The 21171-nt window shown below is 40.4% G+C and overlaps 1 protein-coding gene across 2 annotated transcripts; it reads right to left on the bottom strand.

Annotated features, from left to right (window-relative positions):
• Positions 1 to 109: 109 nt before the first annotated feature.
• On the bottom strand, positions 110 to 19273 carry LOC146649628 (CD9 antigen-like). 2 transcript variants are annotated; one of them, XM_085387764.1, is made up of 8 exons: positions 19078 to 19273; positions 7189 to 7291; positions 3230 to 3327; positions 2544 to 2618; positions 2353 to 2454; positions 2155 to 2244; positions 1827 to 1910; positions 110 to 1088 (listed from the first exon to the last, which is right to left on the bottom strand). In XM_085387764.1, exons 1-8 carry the CDS (start codon positions 19144 to 19146, stop codon positions 1023 to 1025), a joined length of 687 nt encoding a protein of 228 aa, XP_085243890.1. In that variant the 5' UTR covers positions 19147 to 19273; the 3' UTR covers positions 110 to 1022. The 2 variants fall into 2 exon arrangements, with proteins under 2 accessions (XP_085243890.1, XP_085243891.1); XM_085387765.1 differs by lacking the exon at positions 19078 to 19273 and adding an exon at positions 15263 to 15420.
• Between the last annotated feature and the right edge of the window lie 1898 nt (positions 19274 to 21171).

The raw sequence follows: 21171 nt of genomic DNA, 5'->3' as shown, positions 1-21171 counted from the left end.
AAAAAAAAAAAAATTGACAAAAGAGCAGAAATCTTGAGATTGATGAAATATTTAAAATTATGAACCAGCTCAGAAATATTTTATTTCTACCACACATATGGGTAAAGTTACTTTTAATGCCTCTTTTTTGTAAATATAATCAAATTTAAAATGTAATTTTGGATTGATGGTCACATTTTCAGTATTACCATGTAGTTTAACACACCTCCCACTGTGCATTGCCCCTACAGAAATACAAAAATTCAAGTCCAGATAGTTTTATTCGTTATTTTTTTTAATGTAATTTTTTATTCAATTGTACACAAGTGTTGCCAAACCTTATATTACAAATAAATAAAAATTGAATAACCCATTAAGCTCATTTTTAATTTTTTAGAGTGTTAAAATTGCATTAAATGTTTTCCTAACATTTGTACATTTGACTGTATTGTACCCCTTTAGCACTCACAGCAAGCACTCCATTTAAGACAAATCTTTGTTTTAGTTCATTTATTTGACATCTTAAAGACATGAACTGCAATCATTAAATCATTTGCATAAAACTTATAAAATAAAAAATAATCAAAGCTTTTAATACGCAGCTTTAAAACAAAACATGGGTCATTAACATTCATTTAGCTGCAAAAACCCTGTTAGCTCAAACGTTTAGCAGATTTTGTAAACATAACTTAAAGGAAAGGATTTAAAGAAAATGGGGCGTCCACCAGGGGGCAGCAGAGTCGCAAAAGTCTCCTTTCACCTGCATATGCTCAAACCTGTCCTATTATGAAAAGTAGGTTTTTGATTTAAAAGATTGTATCAGTTATCACTTATCAGGTTACTTTGGGTATAAATAACTCGCTGCAGACCCCACAGAGTGGAGGAATTAAAGAGGCGTCATTGAAAAGGAGCCATACTCTCACAGGTCGACGAAGCCATCCTGTACGGACCCAAGCAGCACACAGAGGGACAAATGTTGTTATTCTTTCTTAAATGATTTGAAGCAGCAGCAGAGTTAAAGGTGGACGGCGTTTCATGGGTTTTTACACATAGTCCCTAGACCTTTTAATGGCACAGCAGAGCATCATGCTGAAGATCATCCCGAAGATCTGCAGAGAGTCACAGGACACAGGAATGTGGCATTAAGAAATAAACCACACTGTTTACAAAAGTGTCAAAGTTTCCATAATTTTGTATTTTGGTTATTTAAAATTTCACAATCTTGATAAGTTCATTTTAAATATTTTCTATGATAAAAATGGACCAACCCTGAAAAAAAAATATTACCAATTCCACCTTCTTGAATGTAAATATTTAATATTTTTCTTGTTCTTCTATGAAAGAAAATAGTCCTTGGGGATTGATTTTTTTGGTGGCATCAGGGCAGGCCAGTCAAATTTCAGGGGCCAAACCAAGTAGAATGTCTAGTTAGTGTGAAACTACCACACAGTTTGGTAGCTAGCCAATAAAAATCATAGCTAGTCATCATCAGACTTCATATTTAGCATTCTTTACTCATGACTGAGCCATAAACTCACCAGTAAAGTGTTTATTGATGTCATATATGAAGTAAGTAGTAATGTCGTTTTTCATAGATTTCTACACATATGAAAGTGTCTTTGCAACCACAGATGTCGCCCCTACTGGGGCCAGGTTTACAACATTTGTGAATTGGCTTTGTTTTTAATAAATAAATCACGAGCCCGACCCACTACTAGAACAATGAGACACTTGGCTTTTTCTAAACCATTTCTAAACCTGACACATTCTAGGCTTTGTGCCAGTTTAACAACCATATGATAGCTTTACTTAAGGTTTCAGTACATGTGCATTAGTGGCAGACTCACCATAATGACTCCAATGCCGATGCCAACTCCACCAATGATGTGCAGCTTGTTGTTAAACACCTCGTCAATAGCAGCGGGACAGCTCTGCAGGAGGGAAGCAGGACCGTGAAGCAAAAACAGCAAAAACAGGTGTGAGCTCCACATCTTATTTTAAACCAAATGTCTGATGCAAATCTGAGCTTGATTTCTACAAAGCCAGAATACCCTAGAGAAAAATGTTAGCTGTAGCACTTTTTAGTACAAATCTCTTAGATCTTAAAATGTTTAAGTAAAAATTTACATGATGTGACATGAGAGGTCATCTCCCTTTTGTTGCAGTCTGCCTTACCTTGGTGACGAGGATCTCCAGCCCCTCCTGCTTGGGGCAGATATCTCTGGCAGCATCGATCACCGTTCCTGTTGGACCGCAGCAGTCGAGCTGCAAGGGGGGGGGGGGGAAATAGCCCACACAGGTTAGGCAGTCATCTGTTCTGTTTCAAAATAAGGAAACAAGTTGCATAAAAGGTGTCCAGGTGTGTGTTCTCACTCCAAAGTGGATGAGGCGGAGGGTCTCCTTCAGCGCTGGTTGTTTGGTGTCCTTGTAGTTGGCGTAAGTCTGTTTATAAAACTCTGTGATGTCCTCCACCACCTGAAGACACACGGACAAAGTTAACACTCCTGTCAATCAACAAAGAATGTGTGCATACATGCGAGAGACAGAAGGGGAGAGTTAGTTACCCGGTCGCTGTTGGAAAGACCCCAGATCCCGGCAGCCACTTCTGCAGCGAAGATGAGAAGCAGGAAGAAGAAGAACTAAACCGGAAAACAAGAAGATTTGGAGTGTAGACATGATTTTGTTTGGTTATCAGTCCTGAAAGGAAACTGAGTGGGTTTTTACTTTTATGTCACTTTTGTCCAAAGTTTCCTCAACCAGTGGTAAAAAACCATAGATTTATGTGTGGTGAACATAACATCAACACTTTAAGTTGTTGTTGTGCACCAGCTCTGCTGTTCACCTTTTCTGTGCACAGAGCTCAAATAACAGATGACTAAGGAAGAGATGACCTGAAATGTAAGTTAAAACTAAAGCCATTTAATATTTAAAATGACGGCTCAGAGTAGATTGAAATTGGTGGATGTGATCACATCCACCAATTTCATATGACCATTTCAATCGCAGGACAAAAACATTTTGTAAAAACATAACAGCGAATCGCCACCAACAGTCACATCACACCGGAGCTGCAGCAGCCAACACGCTTGTGGTGAAATTGAGGAGTCTTTCCTGGTGATCGGTGTGATTACAGCCCAAACATCTCTGAAATGTGCCAACTGAAAAATCTGAGCATGAATTCATGATTCACAGCAAAGTCACCCGTCTTTAATGTAATGTGGAGAACTAAAACACAAAAGAAATCACTCACCAGTCCCAACATGCAAGGAGACTCTTTGATGGCTCCGCAGCATCCCAGGAAACCCACCACCATCATCAGAGCCCCTGCTGCGATCAGGATGTACACGCCTGCAACAAAACATTCAGATGGGCCAGAGGAAACAAGCATTCTGGGGTCACCTGTGCCTTTAAGTTCCCAAGGCCAGTTACAAACAAAGGAGACACGATTAAATTAAAATTTATGCACATAATCTCAACCTCAGTGATATCAGCACCACACTGTTCAAAACATTTAACAAAACATTTTTTTGTTTTGTTAAATGGGATGCGATTCACTCTGATGTTCAATTCAACAGTTTAACATTAGAACTTGATGCTCCATTCTTAGGTTTGTTGTTGACACAGATTTTAAAAAAATTAAAGGATTAAGAACAGGTTCAGTTATCCATGTGACAGTGTAATGCAAGCGTATCTGAGCGAGTGTGTCTGTCTGTGTGTGTGTGGCCCCTCGCCATACCATACAAGGCAGGACTTCTTATCAACCAGTCACACCCCGTACAGTTTGCGACCTTTCAACGGACTAACGTGTAAAAAGCAGAAGTGACGAGGCTGCTCACTCCATCGTAGAAGCATGAAACCTAATAACGAGAAACATTTTATCAGCACATACACAAGAAATTGTTGGTACCCTTCGGTCAATGAAAGAAAAACTCAATGGTCACAGACAAAAGTAATAATAAATAAAAATTCTATAAATGTTAACCAATGAAAGTCAGACATTGCATTTCAACCATGCTTCAATAGAATTATTTAAAAAAATAAATGCATGGAACAGGCCTGGACAAAAATGATGGTACCCACAAATTAATATTTTGTTGCACAACCTTTCGTTACGATTCCTGTAACTGTCAATGAGACTTCTGCACCACTCAGGAGGTATTATGGTCCACTCCTCATGAGCAAACTGCTCCAGTTGTTTCCGGTTTGAAGGGCGCCTTTTCTAGACAGCATGTTTCAGCTCCTTCCAAAGATGCTCAATAGGATTGGAGGTCAGAGCTCATAGAAGGCCACTTTAAAATAGTCCAATGTTTTCCTCTTAGCCATTCTTGGGTGTTTTTAGCTGTGTGTTTTGGGTCATTGTCCTGTTGCAAGACCCATGACTGTGACCGAGACCAAGCTTTCTGACACTGGCCAGCACATTTCTCTCTATAATCCTTGATAGTCTTGAGATTTCATTGCACCCTGCACAGATTCAAGACACTCTGTACCAGATGCAGCCCCAGAACATAACAAAGCCTCCTCCATGTTTCACAGTAGGGACAGTGTTCTCTTCTAGATATGCTTCATTTTTCTGTCTGTGAACATAGAGCTGATGTGCCTTGACAAAAAGTTCAAATTTTGTCTTATCTGTCCACAGGACATTCTCCCAGAAGCTTTGTGGCTTGTCAACATGTAGTTTGGCTTATTCCAGTCTGGCTTTTTTATGATTTGTTTTCAACAATGGGGTCTTCCTTGGTTGTCTCCCATGGAGTCCACGTTGGCTCGAACAACGACGCATGGTGCAATCTGACACCGATGTTCCTTGAGCATGAAGTTCAGCTTGGATCTCTTTAAAAGTCTTTCTGGGCTCTTTTGTTACCTTTCGGATTATCCGTCTCTTTGATCTGTCATCAATTTTCCTCCTGCGGCCATGTCCAGGGAGGTTGGCTACAGTCCCATGGATCTTAAATTCTGAATAACATGTGCAACTGTAGTAGGGTTGGGTTTTGATTATTGATTTATCAATTAAAATCAATTCTAGCTTGGATAACGATAATTTAAACTTTTTAAAATTATGCAAAATTGCAAAATGCTTAGCTGTGTCTCTAATAAAACCTCTGTAACTTTGCTTCACTTCAGCAGCATCAGGTAATGTTCATATGTTGACTAATGACTTTCTTTTGTTTTTGATCTACTGCAGAATATTTTTAAGGTTATCTGCTATAAAATCCCAGGCCAGGAAAATCACCTTCATGTTTTTCTGTTTTATCCTCAGTTACTTTGACACAAAGGCATCTGATGTGATGCTTACACCTTTGATAAAGTCTCAAGTGTCAGCTTTCTTTTTATAGATATAAAAATATGGATATTTGATACGTGATCAGAATTTTAATATTTCTGACTGAGGCAAATAGAATCGATTCGGGACCTTGTGAATCGGAATCGAATCGATTTTAGAAATCAGTGACAATACCCAGCCCTAAACTGTAGTCACAGGAACATCTAGCTGCTTGGAGATGGTCTTATAGCCTTTACCTTTAACATGCTTGTCTATGATTTTATTTCTAATCTCCTGAGACAACTCTTTCCTTCGCTTTCTCTGGTCCATGTTGAGTGTGGTACACACCATGTCACCAAACACAGTGACTACCTGGAGTCCCATATATAGGACCACTGACTGATTACAAGATTGTAGACACCTTGGATTAACATGTCCCTTTGGTCACATTATTTTCATTCTTTTCTAGGGGTACCATAATTTTTTCCAGACCAGTTTCATGCATTTATTTTTTTTAATAATTCAATTGAAGCATTGTTGAAAAGCAATGTCTGACTTTCATTGGTTTTAATTTATTATTACTTTTATCAGATTAAAGTTACTTCTGTGACCATTGTGAGTTTCTCTTTCATTGACCAAAGAGTACCAACAATTTTGTCCACGTCTATATATCTTAGCACAAATGACAATCTCAAAAGCATCAACTCTAACAGAACCCATGCTTTGTTTCTAATAAAGTGTCAGTGAGTGTACAAGTGCATGTGGAAGGCTGATTGGAAATCAGCCCTGATTTACCTGCTCAAGCCTTTTAAAAATGTAAATGTACATCAGTGATTTGCATTCTGGCTCATAGGGCTGCTGCCGCTCTGATTCGAACAGACACGAAGGCCTGAGAGGCACCAGAAGCTGTTTTTAATGAGTTATTTATCAAAAACACCTTCAGTCACGATCTGGTGAGTGGGAATCAGCTGCAGGGTGATTTAGAGCGATGATTCGACACTTCAACGGTGACTTCATGAGGATGAATCATAAACAGGCTGTCGGATAACAACAACAGTGAGCGCATGAGCCACACACACAAATACTCCTCCAAAGCCGTTATTAAGATGTTTGTCATGTCAGGCCCGTCCTCCGTCTCCTCTCTGCCCACTTCTCTTATCAGTTTGATGGATGCAACGCACAAAGACGGGAGGGTGGGGACAGTTCCTCCGGGAATACAGAAGTCTGAGAACAAAGGAGTCCCTGTGCGCCGGGAAGAATGAGCGCTATGTGTGGAGGGATCTGCTGGGTTGGACGAGCCGCCTCGCTGTGGACCAACTTTGGCCTCAGCTGCCCTCCGAGTGCCCCGCCTCTCTGAGGTCAGGTTATATCCACGTCCAGAGCCCGACAGAGCTAAATGCAGCTGTAGTGCATTTAATTTGAAATTATGACTTCCTCCACAAATATAAAGATTTCATTCTAGAAACAACGCTGTGGTTGTTAATAAACAGGACGAAGTGGTTACTGGGGACTATTTTCAGCTGCAGATTATTCGGCACGGTTTCTGCTGGTTGGAGTGAAATGAGCAGTGTCAGACTTTACATTGATAGGACAGCATGATAAAACGAACAGACTCGTAATGTGCGTCAAAGCTACACTACAGACACGTCAGCTGTAATTACAACAACACCCACCACCATCACTCCATGGCAGGTTCAAAGACCATGATAGTGGAGGAGGAGCTGATCATTCCCCGTCCTTCTGTGCAGTTTGAATCTTTGTATGTTCTTTTTGTTATTTTGTGGTTTATGGTTGTGAGATATCCAAAAATGTAAAAGTGAAGCTGCTGCGATTAAGATGCTTCACCTGTGCTCTATAAAGGGTTCTTGCCATCCTCAAGGTTATTCTCCTTCATGGTCTTTTGTTTCCATGTAAGTGTTTTGCATCCAGGGTTTAACCAGCAGGGGCCTTACCCGTAAAGAAGACAGAGGGCGACTCCTCCCCTTCGAACAGTCCTGCCGTCCTGGAGTCAAAACGCAGCCAGAGTCCCACAGCGAGCACGCCGGTTCCTGCCAGCTGCAAGACGAAAAACATGTTTACTGTCTCTGAAGGAGGTTTAATGTTCTCTCCGTGAGACTATATTCAAATACTAGTGTCATTTTGCACATTTGTCCTCATTTACAGATATTTACAGATAAACCACAGAGAAACTCATGTTAAGCAAAAAGATACAGAACTAGCAACTGAGCCAAGAAAAGGACTGAAGTCAGAGAGAAACTGAGCCTCTACACTTCTATCCAACCGCAAGGGTCGCCCCCTGGTGGGCATAAAAAAACCCCAATGCAGCTGTAAAGGCAGTTTGACGCAGACTTCATTTTTCATACAAGCAGAAGCTATGTCCATGTCTGTGGTCTGAACCTGCAGAAATGCTTCTAAAGCAGGCATTGCAGCACGTGTGACCTTGTTCCTGATGTTTGGAAGAACACTGTGCTCACAACAAGGTAAGTTAACAGAGCCAGCACCACCGGAGCACTTTTTCAAATTGTTATTGAGTTATTATCCACTCTTAAAATAATGAAGGCACATACAGCTCAAGTCTGTCGCATTAACAGACACTTTCATCAAATCCAACAACAGCTGTAGGCGCGGGTCGATAATTCCGGGGGTCTAAGACACAGGCAACACATTACCAGTTAGATACAGAGAGAAGAAGTGAAAAGCCCGAATGAGGCTGGATTTGAGAAGTATCACCTGACTGAAACCACAGGGCTCACCTGGACCTGCCTCACAGCACTCCACTGTCATTACACTGTATACTCGAACGATGACCGTAGAAAAAAATAAAGCACACAACAAAAGAACAAAGGAAAAGATGCTGCAGTGTACAGTACATCAGAGGCAACTTTATCCTAAACATCTGAGTTAACTCATAAGAACCAGACTATAACAGCACGATAATCTGAGACGTGCAGGAACAAGGAGAGTATTTGATGTGAACGTTATTTAGAGATTGGGGGTTAAACAACATGCAGAGACATGAAGAGGTGGACACCCACACAGTGGCAGCTGATCGAGTATAAAGCATCCTACCTTAGACAATAACCAGATTAATCCTGCTTTGCAGTGATTTACAACTGAGGTTGTGTTAAAAAAAAAAAAAAAAACACAGAAAACTACGGAGACCATGAACTCATCCCTGAACTTATGGACCCATCACAGTCATTTAGACAGGTGTTCAAAAACAGCTTCTCAGAGCAAAATGAAAGAACTGGCTTTTGTAAGGTATGATGATGTGATGCTTCACTGTTGCAAAACTATGTGCAGCTAGTATGGAATGCAATGGTTTCATATTCAAATCAAAGTATGTTAGTGTGGATGAATAAGAATCCCTTTCATTGAAGGTGAACATGAGGCTAACGTTTGAGGAATGAAGTTCGACTTGCTGCCCGGCTTATTCTCCTGAATCCAGACCAACCCAATCACAGAGGAGCCATCCAGGAAACATGACTTCAGTACATGTGGAGCCTCTGCACAACGGAGACTTAGATATGAAGGCATCCACAGATAAATAAATGACAGCCATACTTTGTCTCAAACAGTAATTACCCACTACCATGACTCAGAATCACCTCAGCAACCACAAAACAGTTTACATCAACTCTTTGTTGCCACCCAAATAACTCCCATAATGTCCTGCAGCATGACGCTGACGTCTGTTGTTGTGCAACAGGGAGTATATGAAGCACACCATAAAGCATTCAGGCCGAATGGCAACACTTTGCCCCAACATGTCCTCCGTCTGGTTCCTCCTACGGTCTGCTGACCATGATTCAGGATTTTGGTTTTTTGGGGTGGGGGTGCTATCTGTAAATCAAGGTCTTGAATTCTCTCTTGAAAGTTTGACTAACTCAAATATAACTCCAAATACAATTCCAAAATACTTGGCAAATTAAAATTTTGAGATATCAAAAAAAAAAAAAAAAATTTATAACAATATTAACTAAATAAAGAGTGAAATAGACTAAAAAAATAAATAATAATAATTCACGTGGAGTGTGAGGCATAAATTATGATCAGTTATTCTTTTAGGAATTCTAGAAATGGTTGCCAAATCATACAAAAACTCGCCAGTTTCCCCTTTCTATCAAATCTTATCTGCTCCACCCTGGCCACAGACCATCTCATTAAGCCACCTGTTAAAACACGGGGCCGAAGAAGACCGCCACTGTAAAAGAATAAGTTTCTTTGCAGCCAGCATACCCATTGTAATTATCTGTTTTTGTGAAAAGGAAAAAGATTCGACTGATGCAAATGATCCAAGTATAGCCAATGTACCATCACGTGGTATTTTTTTCCTAAATTGGTTTGAAAACCACATAAAAATCTGGCTCCAAAAAGCATTCAAAACAGGGCAATGCCAAAATAAATGTGCAAGGGAACCTTCACCAACTTTACATCTGTCACATAAGGGAGATACAGAATTATAGATCCGGTTAAGTTTGAGTTTAGAAAAGTGTAGTCTATGAATGACTTTAAACTGGATTAGTTTATATCTGGCATTTATTGAGCCTTTCTGAATATTGGACAAACAATTTGATCATTGCTCTTCAGACAGAGAGACCCCAAGGTCTTCAGCCCATGTTTTCCTAATTTGGTCGGAATCAACTGGGATTGTAAAGCACTTAACAAACTGAGATATCAAATGTTTAAAATTTGCTTTCCGAATTATATCAAAGTATGTATAACTTCGTGGCTTCAGTGGAAAGTCTGAAAAGTTTTGTTGAACAAAATTCCTTATTTGAAGATAACGAAAAAAAATGTGATTGAGGTAACTGAAACTTTTCTTGAAGTTGAAGGAAGGACATAAATTTGTCATCTGTATATAAGTCCTCAATGTATTTCAATCCCTTTCCCCCCCCCATTCTAAAAACACCCTATCCATTTTACCTGGTTTAAACACGTAGTTATGTATTATTGGCATTCCTACTGAAAAATCAGGTAGTTTGAGAGATTTCCTCATTTGACTTAATATCTTTAAGGAGTGTTTAACAACAAAATTACGACTGAGCGAATTATTACAAGAACCCGTGTTAGAAAACAATAAGACCGGTAATGAGGCTTCAGATACTGTTGTTGCCTCTACCTGGAGCCAGATCGGAAGCTTGTCATGACAATAATCAATAGGCGAACCCCACTGCCAGTACAATAGAGCTCTTGAATTTGCTGCCCAATAATAATGTCTAAACACAGGGAGACCTAACCCCCCGCAGGAAGTGTTTTTTTGAAGATGAGCCATGGATATCCGAGGGGGTTTTCCTGCCCAAATGAATGAGTGAATCAATGAATCAAGCTGCTTAAAAAATTTAAGTGGCAAATGAATAGGAAGGTTTTGAAAGTTGAAGGTCTTTTTCTTTTTTTCCCTTTTTTTTTTTCTCCTTTCATGCTTATAAGTTCACAAATGTTAAAGACAGTAATTGTTCTCGGTTGATTTGTATAAGCATGTTATGTTTAATTTAAATGCAGAAATAAAATTTAAGAAATTTTTTTTTTGAGATATCAACTCAAAATTTTAAATTACTTCTGACAATTCTACCCTGTTGGACAGCTTTATTTTTCTAGCCAGCGTTAGCTCACCAAGGCATACAAATAATATGACAACGAGCGTAGCAGCTTACCTTGTTTTTTAATGTCATTGGGAAAAATTCCCTTTCATTGTTAGTTTTGTATGCTAGCATTAGCTAGTGTGCCATCCTTTTATTGTTGTTAACCAGAATCCTTAACAAAGAAACACTTTAATATGGGCGTTAGAGGCAACAGAGGGTTAGAGTTAAATAACAATCTGTTAAAATGTTTCAAGTAGCAAATATTTAATTCATTAAAAAGTATTAGCTAACATGCTGAAGCACAGCTGTAAATTCCCAACCGAGTTGGAGGATCATCACGCCATTGTTTTCTGTAAAATACTAGACGTTCATTAAACCCGCAGCACAAGTTGACTGGCTGTACTGTGAACACTGTAGTGCCAGGTTATCAAATAAATGCTCCAACAGATAAAACATGAAGATGAATACTCGTAGGCGAGGCCTGTAGTCAATTGCAAGATAAACTTCCTACAGAGACTAAAACAGCATCAGGCTGTAAACATGTAGGAGAATTAGAGGCATCAGCTGCATAATTCATACACCTCTAAAAGCAAACACCATTGCTTTCATTCACTTTTATCACACAACTGTGCGTTTCAGGCTCCATGTCAGATTAACCTGTAAGTCAGTCATCCAAACTGGGATGCACAGACTTGCCTGAAACATCATAAGGAGGGTCATTTTATATAACGCCTTGGGCTGCTCGACTTAGTGTGACCTCAATGTGAGTAAACTGAAAGTAGAAATCTTCCAGCAATCAGAGCCACACCTGTAACTGTCAGCATGTGACATCATCCCATCGCTGGTTTGTCAGCGTTAAGTCAGCCAGGCACACCTTATGATCATCATCAGTAAATCTTTCCAAACGTAGCCTCGAGCTTAAAGAACGCAGGATCAGTTTGCTTTATTTGCCTTGCAGTCGTTGTCTGATCCAACCACTCGCTCTGTAAAGAATGGAGGTTTAAGCCTCTGCACCTTTCACTAGTGTCACTCAGTCTCAACACAACTTTCCACTTCATCTCTACACTGCGTTGCAATAAACAGGGCTAGAATAGCAGGAGTCCATGTTAACATGAAAATAGAGCATTTTAAAATATCCGTCATAGACAGCAGAAGTCAGAAATGACCCCATCATGTTGTGAAAGTAAAGTACCACATGTCTGTGAAGGTTCTCAGTCATCCAGGTCATCGTAGTCAAAGGAGCTTGCAAAGAAAAGCGTCTGGACTTCTTTAAGTTACTTGAAGATGTTTCACACCTTGGCTCAGGCGATTAGAGGATCATCAGGGGGTCCTTTTGTCCCTCTGTGGGGGGTCACTCCCACTAGGTTTATATCTGGGACTCTCCACCATTTGACCTTAGAACTGAAGAAGCTTCTCGGATGAGAGGTGAAACGTCTTCAAGCAACTTAAAGAAGTCCAGACGCTTTTCTTTGCAAGCTCCTTTGACTAAAGTACCACATCTTACCTGCTACTGTTTGAATGCAAGTATTAGTTAATGTATGATGGATAACTTTCCACTCATTCTTCATTTAATCATCCCTATCTAATTATATATAGTATATTGTCCAGACTAGTCAGCAGATATTCAAATGAATCTCTTCACAGATCAATAGATTTAAATTCCAGTATCTGTATATGAATATTGAGACATCATCAATGCGCTACCATTAACTGCAGTTCCTCTTGTCCACTTGAGTCGATCCCTGTCTACACTCAGGTTACAACATCCCGCTTTACTTAAAAAAAAAAAAAAAAAAAAAAGCAAAAACACAAACAAAACAAACAAAAAAAAAAAATCATGTTTACAGGCAGCTATGAAAACTATTTTAGTCTCTGTGGGTAGTTTCAGCTTTCATAACTGCAGGTGGCAACTTTATCACGAACCATGAGCCTCCTAGACACTAATCTGAGGGAGTAAACTCAATTTTCAGCCAAGTTTAGAAGAATGATCTTACAAATCATACGGCTTCATGTAGGGCACGCACAGTCCACTTCAGTTTCAGTAAATTAAAGTAAAGTGAAAATCGCTGGTTATGAACAATAGCAGAGTTAATGTGAGAAGCCTTCTCACATCGCTCTCACGCTTGTCTAGTGCACCATTACCAACATTTGCAGAATATTTAACATGAATTAACCCAAATAAACATTTGTCATTAATTTGTAACAATAAAAAAAAAAAAAAAAGGGATATAGAAAAAAGAAAGGAAAGGACGTCTGGCATCCTGAATGCTGGGGATGTTGGTATTAGTGAACCACAAACACTCTAGGGACTCGACTGTTGTGTGTGGAGGAGATGAAAACAGCATTTTCCCCTGAGGTTCATGTTGGCTCTCATTAACCACAGAGCTGCTCTGCAGCACTATTAGCCATGCAGAAACAACAATAACCATGACGAGGTTAGTTTGGGAGTTCTGGCGATGCACAGGCTGGTACCACCTAACAGCAAATCAAAAGTAGAATTTCTCCCATGTTTTGGAAAATAAAACTGCAGTTTTTGTGAATGGAGTCTGGTGAAGTGTAACTGCTTGTGAGGACAGGTGAAGCAAAACTGATTCCAGGTGTGATAAAAAAAAAAATTAGTGGTGCTGTTGAACCTACAGCTCTTCACACTGTGGGAAACTTCTTCAGGTTAATAATCAGAAACACTCGAGGCCGACTCAATGTAAAATCAGTCTAATCTCACGTTTGTGTTTGGAGGAGGGGGCCAATAGACGAACTTAAATTAGAGGGCAGGGTGGTCCACCAATGAGATGGAGTCCTACAGGACAAAAGACCATTTAACAGCCGGAGGTGACGCACTGCAGAGACACAGATACACATTTTCCAGTCGCCTGGAAGTTTATCACTCACTCCAGTCCTCTCATCAGTGCTGGCATAAATTTCTGACAGGTGCACATTGTAAAATAATGACCTGACATCCTAGCAGCGCAGCTTCAGCACACCTGAGTCATATGCAAATCATGTCTTTTCTTAATATATACACACCGTTTAAACTTAGTAGGTCAGACCTACACCTCGGGTTTTACCTCATGTCTAACCGGTTTTTATTTGCATTTATCAAAACCATTTAAAAAGCATTCCAGTTGAACTGTAGTGGTTGAAGCTTCTGTTACCGTCCCTGTATATTTCCCACCTCGTGGTCCACAACCCACAGTTTGAGAACTGTTTCTTTGCAAGCAGTTTTGCTTAAAATAGTTAATGCCATTTATTCACAGTCTGTTTAAAATCTGTGATTTTTAGACTTGATTCTGTAATTTCTGTAAAATCCCTCATCCTGGAGATGAATCAGGAGGCTTGGGGATCATTCACTCTCTCACCTGTATGTGTGTGACATCACCTTAACATAAAAGTGGCTCAAAGCTACCCGGCCAGTTCTCTTTGTTCTGTCCTGCATGCTGCATGCACTGCACCAAACCACCAAGTCAGGCTGTAATTTCATGCTGCCCTACAGTCACTGCAGTTCTTGAGCAAATTAGCCACTCGTTTATCTTGCTCTTTCATTTTGAGTCGCTCTGCACGTTTTCCAAGCATGTCCATCTGTCTGCAGTCAAGGAAATGACATTCTTCGGTCTCCTGCCCATCTTCATTCCTTCGCCTTAAACTGCATTAACTTTTGAATCAGTTTTAGCAAATATGTCAAAACTCAGATGTGCCGTGTCATTCCATGTCAGTTCCACCTGACCATCTACCTGACCATAAAGGGGAACATTTTTAGGAAATTCCATCTAGAAAATTCCTTAAGCTCCTGCAACAGTGAGTCATCAATCACTCATCCATCCATCTGACCACAATTCACAAGCCCCCCCCCCATCCTTCAGTATGACGTGATGATTTCACATATTTTAATGGCCGTGGTTGCCACAGACCATGTACTCATAATACTCCTGAAGTCAAATCCTTTTGCATCGGAGGTGACCGAGATTGTGACCATTTCAAAGGCACCAGAACTTCGACAGTCTTGTGATGGACTGTGAGGTTGATAAACTGTCACAGCACTGATGATTTAGTTTGCAGAAGCAACAAACTGCAGCATTTACAGAGATTAGTGTGGGACATAAAATAAAGACTGGAAGCGAATTAAAAGCAAAGATTTGTGAGCTGAAACTCCCCAGAAGGAAGTGCTACGTGGGTTTGCGTGAGGCCACTTTGATTCTTTCAAAGAGCCTCGATGACAAAAGCACAAATTTAATGATGGTTTTAGAGGTTTGAAGCTCCCAAAACATCAAAAATAGTCAAATTATTAAAGATTTTGTGGCTCCAGCCAAACATAAACTGCCTGTGTTTTAGATTGTGAGTCTTTCCTGAAATCTGATCCAGTCACAGAAACCATCAAACAATCAAACAAAGCAGCATAATCCAAAGCAACCAAACCACTTCAGTCCACTCACTAAACCAGGCTACGTACCCAGAAGAGAAAGTTGAAGATAAACACCAGGTACTTGATGCACTGTTGTCTCTTCATGGTGCTCGGATCTGTTTATATCTTCTTACGCAGAAAAATGGAAGAAAAAGCGCCCTGAGTGTCACACAGTGAGGAGGAGAAGGAGAATGAAGAGAGGTGACAGAGAGAGGCAGCTTTTGTTGTGAGCCACACCCTGCTGAGCACTCACCTGGCTGAGGGAGGAGCTAGAGGGGCACACATCCAATCGGATGTGTGCTGCATAACCCAGCTTGTCTAACACAGGTGAAGGCATTTAACACCTCTTGACTTTTCTAAATACTCATGAAAGGTGCCTCAGTACTTCTTGTATTACCTCCTTTAACACTTCCTTTATGAAACAAGATGTCAACTCCTAACTCACTGTGGACCACCATTAATTAAAAACCTTCATATACCTCACATGTGGCTCATAAATGTTAATCGACACTGTGTTTCCCAGTTTGATTGGCTGCTAGACTTGAGGCTGAGAGAAAATCTGCTTCCTGTGTGAAGAACAAAGATTTATATCAAATGATTCAGTTTAAAGTTTGATTATCTTTCATTTATGTGGCTTCAATAACAGCCTTTAAATCAAAGTGGCCACACCACTAATGTCAGTTTTCCATGGGGATGAATTATTACCCACAGTACAATTCATAGAAAGGTTTAAACCATCCATAGAGAGCACAGAGGCTGTAAACATGTTTATTTCTGCTTTTTTTTAGGTGACATCATGCAAATACTGTTCAAGAGCAGTCTGCCAATTTGGACATGATACAACCGCCGGTTGCTAGGGAAATAATGTGGCAGTAGTTCCTGGAGGTTTCTGCCTCTCTCTAAAGAAGCTGCTGCACCAAAAACCTCCTTCTGGTTTCTTTGGTTGTCTGCAGTTTGTCTGCAATTACTCTAAACTACTAAAGCAGTTAAAGCAGTAAAGGTTGGAAAATTGGAAATGGACAAGATTCGCCTTCAAAGTAAAAGCTGTGTCTGAGCGCTGCAGCCAATGTGTTACAAAGGGGACAACCTTTAATTTGAAGGGAAATCCTTTTTTCACTGTCTCACTACAGCTCAGAGAGTAGCTGGAGAGGAAATCTACATGCAAACTTCCAAAGCAACCACAAGGTTTTTGGCAACAGGTTGGGGAATACTTAATTTTCCCAAGCAACAGGTGGCTGCCAGGGTGGTTGTCACTGACTGGTCTCTAGGTCTGTGTAACCGAAGCTTTAACAATCACATTCTCAGCAACCACTGGTCAGGGAACCCAGTTTCCCCTCATGACACGTGGTCTCTAAGTCCGTTTGACTCGAGGTGTCCAAGTTAACATCAAGTGTCTGCAAAGCCTCATTAAAGTTAACCCTATATCATAGGGCGACCATATTTTGATTTCCAAAAAAGAGGACACTTGCGCCAGTCACAAAGAACTTTAATAATACAGTTTGCTTAAAGAAAACGTTAACATATTTAAACTATGCCTTCTCTGTGCGGTTAATGAATGGTGAAATAAAAATATGTCATATAAGCTTTTAGAAGTCAGCGTGTGCAAAAAAAGAGGACAGTTGGTCATCCTACTATATCATCACAATAATGTTGGTGACGCTGCAGCTAACCAATCACATTGTCTCAGCGTTCAATTACAATTAGCCCAGAATTTGGCTCATGCTATTAAAAACTATCTCTAGCAAACCAACATGAGTAACAAAAACCCCCCAAAAAAACCCAACTTGATAATATATTTATTATATTATATAAATCAATAAAGGAAACACTTGAAATGCTTAGCGTTTGTTTCAGAAGAGGTTTATGTAAACAAAGGCACTTCTTTCTCTCGTCCCTCACATTTCAAAGCTATAATATCACAGCAGTTTAATCACGTTATTGCAATGCAGGAATAATGCCAACATGGGGATCTCAGATAAGTTGGGCAGTTTAATACTGGAGTCTGTGGAAACTGCCTCACTCTATAGGGCCTCCAGTGGATGCTAGAGGACTGCAGTTTCTGGGACTTGCTTAGCCGTAACTGATTCTAATTGGAATAAAGCATTTTAAAAGTATGCTCTTTGATTGAAAAGAAACAAAGAGAAACAAACATGTTGAGTGCTGTTTTTAAGATAAAAACACTCTTCCAGTTTAACCTCTGTGCTGCACAGCTGGACTCATGCTGTCAGTTTTACCTCCATACTCCTGCGTTTGGCTTTAAAAACAGATAAAAAAAAAAAAAAAGACGAGCTGTTTCAGAGGAATCACAAACAAAAACTCCACAGGTGTATCCTCACACCTCTTGGGAGACTCATTGTTTGCTGCAGTAACTCAACGCTGCATCGGCTCCCAGTGGACCCAGTGAAACCAACAACGCCGGCTTTGTTGTCGGCCTCCGTTATCTCTCCCCGCCTGTCTTTTGTTCGTCACTCTCGTTCTCTCTAAGGATGTCTTTAGTGATAAGCTGCTGTTGTTTGTTGAGCTCAAACTCTGATGGCTTGACTGAACTCGATCATTCATCAGAGAAAGTGAGTGAGCAGCTCGACATAAATGAGTGAAAAAACTGGTACAAATAATTTAATCCTTAAAAAGATTTGTTCTGCTCATTTTCAGCTCCATGTTTTTATTCGTAGACTCCATCAGAGGAGCTTTGGATGATTCACAGTTCAAAATAATCCCCATCTGTCCTGTGCTGAATGATATGAAGCTTATCAACAATAGCTTACCAGAGTCAATAAGGAAGCACTTAATATTCCACTTTAATGTCCCATATGGAACAAATCAGACATTTGATTCCCTTTAACTCAGTTCATATAGTCCAGGGTGTACCCTGCTTTTCAGACCCTGAGATGGATAGCTAGATTAGAAGATGGTTGATGGATGGTTGATTTATTTCAGATTTTTAACCTTTTCTTTTTTCATTTTCAATATGAGTTTGTAGTGTGGTAGTAAAAATACGTTTTAAAAAACGATAAGATTTGTGAGAGTTTTTTCATTTTAATAATAAAAAAGAAGTTATTTCTTTGAACTGATGGATGAATTTAAAATGTACATCAGGACTTTTAACATGTAAAGGAGTGTTTTACATTCCTGAGGTGGAGGTGTGGACCCGAGGCTGGCCCTTCGACCCTTTGACCTCTGCCCTGAGAAATCATTCAGACTTTTAAGGAGCCATCCTTCAGACTGCCTTAAGCTTCCTCGCTGCACAGGACACCTGAGTAGGAGGTGAAAGCACTGATTAGGCAACCGCTCTGTCTTTGAATGACGTGTTAGGCTCATCTACGCCCCCTACTGGATTTCTGAACTACTGCAAAACCAACGAAACTTTAAAGTCACCAGAAATGAACACCATCAACTAGCAGGCTGTTTAGTACTCTGAGGAACACCGAAGCTGTTCCGGTGGTTTGTCGTGTGTCTGCACTTTATTGACGCTTTCCGTGGGGTTTTCCTTTAATTTGTCAGCTGTCTACAGCTGCTGCAACAGCATCCCAGAATGTCAGAAACAAGAAAACAGAAAAATGCGAAGTGCGGTTTTAGTGGATAGTTACACAAACACAAAATTAATATTATCAGCTTCATATAAAAGAGCACACACAAACCGGAACGACTTTAAACAAAACACACTAGTGTTCAAAATGCCATAGGCTAAATCAAAACAAAACGCTCCTCGGTTCATCTCTGTTAAACACAAACCACATCACACAAAAATACATTTTCATCTTTCCAGGCTCAAATTTGAGAGATGAAGACTTATTTCTGTGCGCAAATGAATAAACACGGGCGGCTGGAGCTTTAAATATTTCATCCCGCGTGTTTAAACTTACCCAGAAGACGAAGTTGAAGATGAAGAGCGCGTACTTTACGCACAGCTCCCAGCTAGTTAGAGCCGTCATCCCTGCGGAGTGTTCAGCCGTGTTTGGACTAATTCAGTCTTGAAATTATCTCCTATTTCTCGCTCAGTGATGTTCGTGGTTCCTGCTGTCGACCTGTCGCCGTTTGCTCGGCTCTGCTCAGACAGCCTCCGATCAGATCAGCTGCTGCTGGGAGGAAACAGACCATCGACTGCTCGACACCCACAGAGAGAGAGAGAGAGAGAGATCTCTGTACGTCTTTGTCTTTTGTTTGGACTTTTGTTCATCACAGGACCAAACATCAAACTTCTGAATAAAACAATTCTCCAGATTTATTAAAAACGAAACCACAAGTCTAACAAAAATCCCGTTTCCGTCAAATCTACAGAGAACAGCCTCAGAAACTGAAATACCACAGTCAGAAATAAACACTGTGCTCTCTCATATTTATTAAAATCAAAATCAGAATCAGAGTTCAAACATTCAAATGTTTGACTGTAAGCCGTGTGAGTCTGTTTACACTTGCCTTTCGAAAAGCTACTCTGGGGTGTCTGTTAATGCTGCAACTGTAAAAATTTACATTTCTGAGCAATTTGGGCAATTTACTGGAGATCTGCAAACATCTAGAGAATACAGATGCAGATGAAACTTTGATCTGCAGCCGGAGTAAGGAGCAGGTGGAGGAGAACCTGGAGAAGTGGAAGGATGCTCTGCAGAGAAGAGGAATGAAAGTCACCATCCAAAGCAACAGAGTGCACAAGAAGAAGAGATTGCTGGCAGGGTGGAGGTGCTAACTAGTAGTTATTAATTAAACCTTAACCCTCTGCTGTGATGTTGGTTTGGAGGCCAAGCTGAACATGTTCAGATATTCACTGGAAGCAAGTGGAGGACAGGGGGACAGCTTGGAGTCAGAGAGCCTGAGATGGTTTGCACATATGCAGACGAGGGAGAGAAGACATACTGGAGGAAGGATGATGAAGATAGAACTGCCGGGCAGAAGAAGGATGCTGGGATAGGAGGAGATGGAGGCAGATCATCCGCTGTAACAACGCCAGAAGAAGAAGAAGACTGGAAGTAGTTTGAACGCAAGTGCAAATAACTAAACTGAACACATCAAGTACAAGTATCAGGATTACTGTAAGGTGACAGTAATTTGAATGTTGTGTATTAAGCAAGACTGAATTTAAATGACAAACACAAACTCATGAAACTCCAGCATCTCCTTTTGATTCAGTAAAAAGACTAGATGTTACAATCCTTGATACTTTCAAAATGCCACAAAGGTCATAACCAACCAAATCCAGTGTGTGTGTGTGTTTGTCATGAGGCTATATTCTCCCTCTGTCTGCTGGCAAAGTGTTTACTTCTTCTTCTGCAGAACAAAGACGGTAGTGTGCGCGGTCAGCCCACCGCTGCTCTTTGCAGCTGCACACAGACACAGTGATGGTGAGGAAGATGGTGCTGATGGTGATAAAGGAGTACAGTACTGATCGGCTCACAAGGACCAGTAAACTAAAACTGCAAGCAGTGACAGCTGTAACCCAACAAGAGAAAGGGCATAATTTTTATGATTTAGTCTTTATAAACATTCACTTTTTTGTGGTGTTTTGGAGTCTATTCAGAGTTGAGGATGCTGAAAACACAAAATTTAGAATTTTTTTAAGACAGAATCAAACAGCAGATTAAGATGAATTTGAATCTTTACCAAACCTCTTTGAGTGAAAAAGATTGACTCTGAAACAACACTGCAAGAACAACAACCTTCATGTTGTGTGTGTGTGTGTGTGTGTGTGTGTGTGTGTGTGTGTGTGTGTGTGTGTGTGTGTGTGTGTGTGTGTGTGTGTGTGTGTGTGTGTGTGGTCCTCCGTTAACATTTTCATCCCGTTACAAAACTTCCCTTCAAACCGCCTTTGCGCTTGAAACGGTCATCCCGAGGAAGATGAGGAGGACAAGGAGGATGAAGGAGACAATGCCACATTTTCAGCATTTTTCATGCTTCACACAGACGCAATCTGTCAGCAGCAGCACAAAGATTTATTCTTCACTGAACCGTGTTAGAGAGACAGG

The sequence above is a fragment of the Rhamphochromis longiceps genome, linkage group LG17, assembly GCF_057381845.1.
Source record: "Rhamphochromis longiceps isolate RC_006_pf linkage group LG17, R_longiceps_female_GT1.1, whole genome shotgun sequence".
NCBI classification, from domain to species: domain Eukaryota; kingdom Metazoa; phylum Chordata; class Actinopteri; order Cichliformes; family Cichlidae; genus Rhamphochromis; species Rhamphochromis longiceps.
The sequence above is the reverse complement of the archived record's forward strand: the minus strand, read 5'-3'. Positions and strand labels throughout refer to the sequence as shown.

Excerpts from the sequence above, each read along its gene's own strand:
- LOC146649628 (XM_085387764.1), bottom strand. The coding sequence starts at position 19,146 with ATGACGGCTCTAACTAGCTGGGAGCTGTGCGTAAAGTACGCGCTCTTC. Across the intron at positions 3,328-7,188 it reads GCCCTCTGTCTTCTTTACGG|GCGTGTACATCCTGATCGCA; the intron begins GTAAGGCCCCTG and ends GTTTTGTTGCAG. Across the intron at positions 2,455-2,543 it reads GTCTTTCCAACAGCGACCGG|GTGGTGGAGGACATCACAGA; the intron begins GTAACTAACTCT and ends GTGTGTCTTCAG.